This window comes from Alosa alosa, chromosome 7 (genome assembly GCF_017589495.1).
Source record: "Alosa alosa isolate M-15738 ecotype Scorff River chromosome 7, AALO_Geno_1.1, whole genome shotgun sequence".
Lineage (NCBI taxonomy): Eukaryota > Metazoa > Chordata > Actinopteri > Clupeiformes > Clupeidae > Alosa > Alosa alosa.
Window position 1 is genome coordinate 17,427,918 of NC_063195.1, and position 11,292 is coordinate 17,439,209.

Consider the following 11,292-nt stretch of genomic DNA (forward strand, 5'->3'; position numbering starts at 1 on the left):
AAGTTACACACACACACACAAAGTCAATAAACACTTAACTCTCCGGGATACGAGACCTCCCCCGGGTCTAAGCTTTGGCTGGTTGGCACGGGAGAAAGCAGACGCCAGTCCAGCTTCGGTGAGGCCTCCGAACAATAGCGGAACCGAGCACCTCTTTCTGAGAAGCAGCAACGCCACGCACTCCTATGCCCGGCCTTATCTACAGGTTAGCCCGCTAAACTATCTTCAGCCGCAGCCCTAAATAGCAAAAACGGCACCCACCCCCAAACCTTGAGTGCAGCTCGGCGTTAGCAACCACACGCCACTTCCCAGTTCCACTCACCCTTTGCTGTGCTCTTCTTTTTATGACTATGCCTCTCCTTCAACTCGACGATAATCACTGCTCCAAAGTTCCTGCTCCTTCACGCCATCAGTGGTCAGGTGCGCAGCAATCAATTAACTCAACCCACTCTTTCCCTCAGCTCCCTCCCCACATACGTCAGTCATAACAAATACATTCATCCAACGTCATTTCATTACACCCCACTCCATAAAAACAGACTCGCCTCAAGTCGATTAAAAACATTTCATAGTCCAGGGACCACACTGGTGCCCTCTTGAACGCCCTGGCATGAGGTCTTTTGGATAGCGATGCACCTTTGCTGGGTCTCCCCAGTCGTTTTCAGAATGGCTTTGGTCATGGGTGTTGCGATGGTCCCAGGGTGTGAAGATTCTGACCACCTTTGATTCTGTGTGCGGAGAGCCGGGTCGTGGTGTCTTTTTGCCCTTGTGATCCTACTGGGAGGCTCTGGCTTCCTGGCACACTGCTTGCTCCCCTTGTAGGTGTGACTGGGGCACCCTCAGGATCTGGCTTCCTTCTGGCACCTCAGCTCTCTCGACCTGTAGTCAGAAAAGGTCTGCAGCCAGGTCTCTTTAGGTGGGATGCCAGCTGTCCCGTGAGGCTCTCTGCACCCTCTTGGTTTGGTGCCCTCTCTGTTACAGAAGACAGACATGGTTTAAGTCGGGTTGAAGTGCACCACTATTTCTGTCCCCTCAACTTGGGGACCAGTCTATACAGAACTGTGTTATTCTCTCTGTGACTTTTAATGTTATAAACCTTAGGTTAAATTTTGGACCAGAGCCCCTTTTTTCCTAACTTTCCCCGGGACCCACCAATTCTCCCTCAGAATAGTATTGGGAAATGTGCTCTGAGGTCATATTCTTCCTTCTCTGCTTCCCCCAGGGGCTCTTAGCTGATGGCCCTTTGCAGCCTCTACCACTGTTGAACAAGGTCTCCAACAATCTAGCCACATACTCTGAAGCAGGAAAGGAAATCCTTCCCCATTAACAAGGGTTGTAAGCATAACATCCCACGGGAAGGGACTATCTCTTTTCCAAAAACAACTTTATAGGGTGTAAAAACCAGTACTGGAGTGCACGCTGCTTCTATAGGCCATCATCACATGGGCAACAGGATATCCCAGTTTAGCTTGGTTATCATCTACAAATAGAGACAACATGGATGCCAGTGTCCTGTTAAACCTTTCAACCATTCCAAATCAGATTGAGGGATGATAAGGTGATGTCCTGGTCTTATGAATGTTCAGCAACTGGCACATAATTTTAAATAACCTGGATTCAAAATTTCGCCCTGATCGGTATGGATTATCCTGGGGCTCTCCGGCGGCACACCCACTGTTCAACCAACAACTTGGCCACCGTCTCGGCTTCCTGATTAGGAAGAGGGAATGCCTCGAATCCATTTGGAAAAAAGTAATCCCCAATAACTATAATGTATTTGTTTCCTTTGGAGGTTTTGGAGAGGTCCCCAAAATGTCCAACGCCCCCGCTCATATGGGCTTGATGCTACAACCCGGATTGGATTGGAGCCCATGCATTGTTTCCCCCACATCTTTTCTGGACCCCACAATCCCACGACACCGTAAGCTTTTACATCTCTAAACCAACCCAGCCAATAGAAACGGTCTTTCACTTTTGCTTGTAGTTTCTGTATTCCCAAGTGTCCACCCAGTAATATCATTATGCAACTGTCTTAACATTTCTGACACCATTACAGTAGGAATAACTACCTGGACCTGGTTTGCGACATCCGAAGTTGATGGAGGAAACCTCACCAACCGGAGCCCTGCATTTGTGACTGGGACCATACCAGTGCATACTTTTTGTAAATCATCCGGTGGTTGCAAACAAGTCACTCCCTCTTTTTTAGAGCAATGATCTTTGTAACTTCGGCGTCTTCCAGCTGTATGCCAGAGCAACTCATCCCCTTCCCACCCTGAGTTACATTAGAGGCACATTTGCACTGCAGCTAATACAGGCGCCCCCATGTCTGGGGCTGGTTCGAGGGCACTAGAGTTGACAGGTAAGCAGGCAGCCCTAGAAAGGGGCCAGCATTGGCATGCCCTCGCCCAGGGCGATGGTTTCAATTTTATACTGAAAGCTTGCTAGCTGCTCTACCCACCCTGGCTAAACTGTCCCTCTAACCCCTGGGAAATTATGCAGCCACCTCCAAAGGAATTATGATCTGTTCGCAAGGACAAATTCCTTACCAAACAGATAATGTTTAAAATGCCTGATGAGCGTGACCATACTTAACAAACTCCTTCTTGGTTTTGTGGCATATTTTTTTTCTTTCCTGCTTAGTAAGTGCTCTGCTGGCATATGCTATAACATGTTCACCCCCCCCCCTCTTCTTGTGACAATACAGCCCGATACCACGCGTATCGCTAGCATCCATTAATATCTAAAATGAATGTTTTGGAGGATCAGGGGTATATAAGGAACAGTTTGAACATTAAACTCAGTTGAGCTGTTCAAGGCTGTTTGGCGTCAGCGCTGTGTCCATTTAAAAACGCCTGCCTTTCTCAGTGAGTTGGTTGCAGGGGGCAAGCAATCTCAGCAAACCCCTTCACAAACCTCCGATAGTCAGGCTAACCCCACAAAGCTCCTGGACTCTGTCTGATTTTGGGCACCGCCACTGAGCGACCGCCTCTACTTTTCGCCAGGATCAGCCTTCACCCCCTTTGATGAAATTATATGTCCCAAATACTGCACCTGAGTGGCAAACAAGTTACACTTACTGTGCTTGACTTTAAGGTTAGCTTGGCGTAGTTTTGTTAAAACTTCGTCCAGGCGGCCTAAATGTTCCTGAAATGTCGTCCAAATATTATGATATGGGTCCAGGTACACCAGACAGGTGGTCCACTGAAGATCTGCCAGCACCAGATCCATCCAGTCGCTGAAATGTACTAGGACTATTGCAAGGGGCAAAACTGAGGACATTGAATTCAAACAGGCAGTGATAAAAGCAGTCTTATGTTTATCCCTAGGATCCAGCTCCACTTGCCAGGTAACCACTGGCTACATCAGCGTGGAGAACCAGCAAGCTTTTATTCAGACTGTCAAGGGCATCCAATGACAACGGATGCAGCGTCTTTCCTGGTTACATCGTTTAACTTCGATAATCCACACAAAAAAAGCGGAGCCGCCCGTCGCTTACGTGCAGAACTACTGGAGCTGCCTGGGACTATGAGAAGGCAGAATTATGTTATTTGCCAACATTTGCTTTACATGGTCAGACACCTCATGTTGTAAATGAAGGGGAACTGACGGGGTGGCAACTTCACAGGCTTTACATCCCTGTATCGATCTGGTGCAGTGTCGGGTGAGTTCTCCCCAATCCCCCCTCCCCTCACTAAACACAGACATATTTCTTTGTAACAGCTCACGGATATCAGTTAAATTAGATGGAGTAAAATTCTTCCTGATGTAATCCAAAATGAGCAATAAGCTTGTCAACAGACCAAGGCTCCTTTGGGCCATTCTCATCCTCCCCCCATGCCCAAATGTTCAGCCTTACAGCTCACCTCAATGTCAGTATGTAATGTTCCCAGCCTCATGCCCTCTCCCTTCAATGTGGGGGATCTTTTAGTAACATTAATCACTTCGATCGACAGTCTACCCTCTCTCCCACTCTACAGACCACCCGAAGAGATCATTACATCACATTGGTTTGATGGTGTGTCTGATGGTTCCAACATACCCTCACAGCTGGTCATGAAGGAATTATCCACCTTTCCAGCAATGATTGCCTCCTACGTTGGGGAATACAGTGTCTTCCAAGACGATCACAGTCCGGGTTTATCAATATCTGCGGAATAATCAGGGGAAACATTTTACCCATTATACAGCACTCCCTTTTACCAAAGTCCACAATGACACCATATTTATTCAAGAAGTCAAAACCCAAAAGAATATCCTGGGAAGGCACATCAGCTACCAAAAACTCAGCGATTAATGCCAAAGCGTCAAACTGGCAGACTGTCTGCCATTTTCCCAAAAATCCCCATCAACCCTCCATTGGCTGCAGAACCGTCACCCATGATGTCCAGATAGTTCTGTTCCCCCTCAGTGATCTCAAGCCAAAGTTGTTTTGGTATGACTGATATGCTGCCCCACTATCTACCAAGAGAAGGGAGTCTGACTGGCACCTATTTTGGCTCTGATGTGTATCCGAGCCACCCTGGTTAACTTGCACAGGAGCAGATATGTACCAACTTTCGCCGGGGCAGGCAGTGGCCTACGGTGCCTGCCCCCCTGGTTTTCCTGCAAATATGGGCAGTCTCGTTTATGTGTCTGGTACACCCACACTCCCAACAACCACCCCACCCCTCTGACTCGATCTATGGGACCCTTGTGAACCACTGTTCTGGGCTCTAGCCCAGGCTCCCTGGAAAATTGAGGTGGGAGTAGGGTTTTTTTATAGACTGTTGCATATTACTCACTGTTACACGGAGAGATTTTACTTCCTGCCTTAATTCCTCCACCATTCCTAGCATCATTTGCATTTATTCATCACTTTTTGGGTTTATGCTCCACCACCACCCCCTTACTTTTGCATCAGGCATCAGATGGGTTTGCTCCATATTCCTAAGAAGCTCTAATTCAGAAGCAAGATCATTGCATCTTCTAGGGTATCAGGTTTTGCTCTCACGAGCTGATATGAAGTCACCAGTTGCAAAATGTGTAGAAACTGATCTCTTGCCAACATATCGAAAGTGCAGTTATCAGCTGTGGGTAAGCTTTAATGGCAGGCAGCCGTGAGGGCATTTCCGAATTCTCTTGTAGGTCTCATTATGCATAGTTGTCGGCTGTAAATGTAGCCCTACTCCAATAAGCTACTATCACGGGCTCAAACATCTAGCCATAGCAGCTTTTAGCAGTACATAGGTTCCTTTGGCATCACCAGACAAACCACTATAAATATCTCTTTGCCACCAGAGTAGAAGAGACATAAATTTAAGTTTTGGGGTTCATCCCAATTATTTACATCAGCAGCCAGATCAAATTGTTCTGACCAATCGGACCACTCCCGACCCTACACCAGTAAACGTCTCTGGCATAAACACTGGCCGCCAAGAGTAGCTCTTGATGGTTCCACACCCCTTGCTTGTGGTCAACAGCTTGAGGACCAACATTATCCTCTCTATCTGACATTTTTTTTTGCAACAGTATCTAGGTTTATAGGGGTTCACAGAAACTAAGCAAATCCCCGCTGCCACCAGTGTAATAAGCCTAGAATGTGAGGTCAGACTGTTGTGACTAGAGAAATACTCTACAGAAAAAAGTAGCACAGATGTATAAACAGTAATCTTTATTTAACACAATTCATGCAGCTACCAAACATGTCAGACTGGGATTCATGAAATCTTAAAACCAAATGCTATCAACCTGGGCAACAACACACCACTATGAAGCCTACTACACAGAAGACACTGCAATAAAGAGACCATACAAAAGAGATCACACACACAATAAATGGGTAAAGCTATAGCCCACACCACCCCATAGGGCACTGCACAGGTTCACACTGCATTTTAAGATTCATACCAAAGGCGCCATCAGACTACAACATAAGGCTTTAGATCACCACAACCCTCCCACCCAATCATGAAACGGATACTGCCAGGTTTAAAATAAGTTACACACACACACAAAGTCAATAAACACTTAACTCTCCGGATACCTCTGATCTTGTGAGGTTGCCAAAATTAGATATGCACATTTTAAATATACATGAAAATAATATACACTCACTAGCCACTAATTGGAAGACCTTGCTACTAGTGGCTTGGACCCCCCTTTTGCATTCAGAACTTTCCTCAGAGATTTTGGTCCATATTTACATGATTGTTTGAGTTACTGTTGCCTTTCTATCTGCAATCTGTCCATTCTCCTCTGACCTCAACAAGGCATTTTGCTAAGTGTACTGCTGCTCTCTGGATATTTTCTCTTTTTCAGACTATTCTCTGTAAACCCTAGAGATGGATGTACGTGATCCCAGTAGATCAGCCCATCTGTTGCCAACAACAATGCCACATTCAAAGTCACTTAAATCACCCATCTTCCCCACTCTGATGCTCGGTTTGAAATCCAGCAGATCAGATCATCGTGACCATGTCTACGTGCCTAAATGCATCGATTGGCTGACTATATACTTCCATCAATGCGCAGTTGAACAGGTAAAGCGGTGAGTGTATATATTTATTTAACAAGGTATTTTTAAGCCCTAACTCAATAAATAGGGGTGTTTTTAGAGGCCACACCTTTGTGAACTCTCAACCTCTGGGCTGCCCTCTCAGTTTTGTCAGGTCAGAGATAGAGATAGCCGAATAACTCATCCATTTACATCCTCATTTTTCCTGTGGTCAAAGTTTCAGCTTGTCTCATGTCTGAGAAAATGGGGGGCAACAACTACAAACTTGAACTTTTATGAATGTTTGGCTTTATCTCGGTAAAGGAATGACTAGGAAAGTTTGAATATGCATGAGTAAAAACATGTCACAATTAAAAACTAATCTTCAGAATCTCTATTGAACCATCACTGCTCAAGGTTAGTGTGTGTCACTGTGTGATCACTGTGTGCTCTGTGTGTTCACTAATTGATGTCATGGAATATCATTTACAGTGCTGTCGATGATATGATAACCTATGATATTTGTGCAGAAATAAAAATGTACCTATTCTGCCGGACGTTCCAATTCTCAGAACTGTGACGTCAGTACAGCGAGCATGGTAGATGAGTTTGATTAGTTCATGAAGCAAGATGGCTATTGAGGGAATCCCCATTCCATGCTGCAACACATGAGGAGTGTAAATATAAAAAAGGAGGGGACATAACAGCAGGTTTAAAAACATTTCCAGCTAAAACTACACTTTAGAATGTGAGTTTAGGGTCAAAATATCACTAAATTTAGCATGAAACAGGAATCTAGATTGACAAGCAGTCTGTAAGATCATGCTGGTGGAGTTAAACTCTCTTCAGACAAAAAGAAAAAGTGTTGTCATCAAGGGGAAAATCAATCGTGTGTACATTTCCTTACACTGACTGAGAGCACCGGTCCCACTTTGTACATGGCATAGCGGTCAGTCCCTGCACAGATGTTGGGGTAATCAGCTTTAGGCTCAGCCATGCCCAACTCATGACCGATGAACTCTATGAATGCCTTCATCCTCCACGGGCTGCCACCTACACATACAAACTATGAAAATACAATAGTACAAAAGAATAAAAAAAAAACTACATCACACTAAATTTTAAATAGAGATAATCCTCTATAAACTTGTTGTGTATGTTGACTTACCTTGACATCTCCAAACATGGCTGGCAAATCATGTGTAGCTGTCCCCAAGTTGAAATGGTAAAGTATATCCTCTTTCATGGCATCCAAATTAGGATTGTGCACAAGTACATTACTACAGCTAAGAATATAAACAAATGTTTCAGGGCAAACATTACTCCTTTCTAGAATTGTAACACTTTCCGAGTAAAACCCATTCTATTAACTCAAACATCACTGACCTGACTGACTTAGAGTTTACAACCTCCATCAGTCTATTGTTAACAAAGAGGGCTGAATGCAATAATATGCTAAGGTTTAATCACCAATCTAACAAAGCAATACACCTGCACAAATAAACTGAAGTATTAATCTACGTGATCTGGCGCATGAGGGCAGTCTCACATAGCCTAAACTTCAATACCTACAAATCCATTGTACAAAATAAATCAACTTTACGGCTTGCAGTAATCTTAATTCACCTGAACAGAGGCTGCAACAAAGTTAACATTTGGAAAGCCAGCGGAAGTAGAGCAGACCGTATAGGCCTATACGCACTGTGCTACTCAACAACGAGAGAAAATGTCCAGTGTGTGTGTGTGTGTATTCACGCCAAATTTGCCTCCTATAACTTCCCAACTCTGCACAGTATCCCATTAACTGCAAGATAGTACTAAGCTATTTACAATTTCCTGTAAATAGTTTGTAAACACGTTATCAAAATCAACTTAAGCAGAACTTGCACGCGCACACCTTTTGTTTGATCAGGAGAGAGAATACACACCCTACAGAAGTTGTAGGCTATGGCTACTTGTTGTTTTCTTTTAATATCTATAGTTGCTGGTTCAGCACAATGTTATAAGCTAATTCAGTAACTCAAGACTCATCATGGATATAACACGTTTTTAAACAACGTTATAAACTTAACCTAAATAGTTGGCTGCTGTAAGCTACAATCGGATTTTTTGGTATACTCCTGTTGTCTCAATGATAATAACATCTCATTTCAGACTATATTTCAAAGTTTGACGTTCATTTGGATTATTAATATAACATCGTATTTTGTCATTTTTGGCGAAGACAAAAGGGATATTGAACATATTTAACATTCTCTAACCATCGTGATTTCGAATTGGTGCAGTTTTCAGCACAAAAACTCATTTTATTCTTTTGCTCTTTTGCATTGCTCTATGCTGTTCTATGGTGCTTTCTGCCTCTTGGTTGCGCACGCATGTCATTGTCCTCACCTCACCTCCTCCGTTGGCAAACGGCAAACCCGTGTATGGGGGTGTGGTTAACTGTAAATCATACAGCTATCTATCGTGACACGACTTTTCGTACATGGGTTTACTCCCTTAGCTTTGTGATCACGTTGTCATTAGCGGTCTCCTTACAGGCAATAGGCTAATATCCATCCGGTATACAACTTGCCTGGTTCTTTTTTCGACGGAAAATGACATCGGGCTTTAATTATGAGAAAAAAGGAGGGGAAAGGTAGGTTTACCGTTCAATTAGTGTGTTTTGTGACAAGTTTGGAAAATAATGACACCTGGGACACCAATCAAAAGTGCTATTATCTCTTTCTAAACACGTTAAATCTCTTTCAAATGCGTATGTACCGTGCGGTATCATTAATTTCGATTAACTTTTGTTACTAGAGTGAGGAAATGCATTTAACATAGAGGAGACCGGGGCTGGTTAGAACACTTTTCATTCACGGTTATATTTCTCCGTCTTACAATGCGTTAAAATGGTCAAATTGTGATAAACTGAAAGCTTGGGAATGTAACGTGCCAGCCAACCCCAAAGTCAGTGCCAACCTGTCCCGCCCACATTAGGACAAGATTCAAGATTCAAAATTGTCATCTTACTACTCACTTTGCCTCAACTTAATACAATCCTATTTTTCACGGAAGCTTGGACGTTGATTAACCTATATCATCTGCACAGCTACAGTAATTAGGCTACTCTGTTAAAGTTTAGCGATTTTTTTTTTACCCTCACTGAAACAGAGGCGATGGTGACAAAGTTACACACAAGCGCACCGATTTTGCCTACTGTAAATTTGTTCTTGCGGCTTGCCTATCTGAAATAACTCCTCTACATTTGCTGTCCCCATCCTTTCTGTTTTCGTTGTTTAAAAACGTGTTATATCCATGATGAGTCTTGTACGACGGAGTATTAGGGCCACACATGAAGAGAAAAAAATATTTTTGCCATGGCGAGATTAAACTCGACATGTTGACTTTAAAGTCGACATGTCGACATTAAACTCAACATTTTGAGAATAAAGTTGAAATTTAATGTCGACTTTAATCTCGACGTGTCGACTTTAAAGTCGCCACGTCGACATTAAACTCGACATTTCGAGAATAAAGTTGAAATATCATATCTACTTTAATCTCGACGTGTCGACTTTAAAGTCGACATGCTGACATTGAACTCGCACTAGGCCCTACTGTTTAAACATATACCTACACAGTTTAAACTATGTAGCCTACACTAACACACAATATGTTACATAAAAGAAAAATGGGCTTCAAATAGGTGTTATTTCAGATAGATTGCAGATATTCAGATAGATTGCGTCTTGTCTGTTAACTACTCATTGCCGTCATCGTGAAGTGCTGTCTCGCGGTTATGGAAATACCATGCACTATGCCGTTTAGGCTAAATTGCTAGAAAAATATCCAATGATATAATGTTTCTATACAAAATGTTATTTCACTCTGTTTTACGTGGTTAAGGCCACTGCACATCCAAATAACTGCCCTTCATGACCCACAGGCCGTCACTCTCCAGGATAACATGGCAAAACTCATTTTTCTAAAACTGCTTTTCCATGTCTCACCTGCAATACGTATAGGAGGCTAGAAACACAGGTATAGCCTAAGCATATACTATTTTGATCCCGTGAGAGAATATGTGTGCATGCACTTTATTTATGCACTTTGTGTGCATATGTGTGCATGTAGGCTAGCCTACATGGGGTGGTCGGGAGGACAGCTTAATTCGTCCCTCCATAGACATTCAGCAATAGGCTGTTTTGCATCCATTACAAACAAGCAACGTGAAAGTCTAGGATTGGGGAGAGCGCCTAGTATGCCTCTAGTGCATAAGCATGACGTTGAACCTTTAGATGAAAAACAACACTTTAATAATAGGCCTACAATAAATAAAAAAACCGCTATGACGTTTAGGCTACACTCTTAGAAAATTCCCTGTAAAATTACAGTACAGTACAGGCAGCACGGTTGCCAGTACTTTACCGTAGAATTAAGGTGCGATACAGTACTGTAATACAGTTTACAGTAATCATGTGATTGCTGTTTTTACTACAAGGTTGTACTGTACTGTACTATACAGTACAGTACTGTTTTTTGTTACTGTTACTGTTTTTTTTTTTTTTAATTTAATTTAGTATTCCTCAATTGCATTTATTTATTAATCAATGTATTTATCTATCAACCAACACTTACATATTATGACAACAATATTCAGTTTAAGTATTTAAACAAGTGAAATGTTAAGTCACACAGAACAATCTTACATGAAACACTTTTATTTATCATCATATTTCATTCATTTTACACAAGCTGAAACACTGAAACACATTAAAAACACTGACACACATTACAATATCATTAACTTTTGCTACACAGAGAGAGACCGA

General features: G+C 42.8%; 2 protein-coding genes across 2 annotated transcripts in view; one reads left to right on the forward strand and one right to left on the reverse strand.

The window, feature by feature from the left end:
• Nucleotides 1–839: 839 nt before the first annotated feature.
• On the reverse strand, nucleotides 840–7,897 carry LOC125298282 (uridine phosphorylase 1-like). Its single transcript, XM_048248984.1, has 4 exons — nucleotides 7,644–7,897; nucleotides 7,383–7,541; nucleotides 6,989–7,134; nucleotides 840–972 (listed from the first exon to the last, which is right to left on the reverse strand). The coding sequence occupies exons 1-4, from the start codon at nucleotides 7,719–7,721 to the stop codon at nucleotides 840–842; spliced, it is 516 nt and encodes a 171-aa protein (XP_048104941.1). The 5' UTR covers nucleotides 7,722–7,897.
• A 1,207-nt stretch (nucleotides 7,898–9,104) lies between these two features.
• The window catches only part of LOC125298647 (uridine phosphorylase 1-like), a gene marked incomplete in the record, with an annotated part of 8,940 nt that continues 6,752 nt past the window's right edge, over nucleotides 9,105–11,292 (forward strand). Inside the window, 1 exon segment of the mRNA XM_048249483.1 lies at nucleotides 9,105–9,113.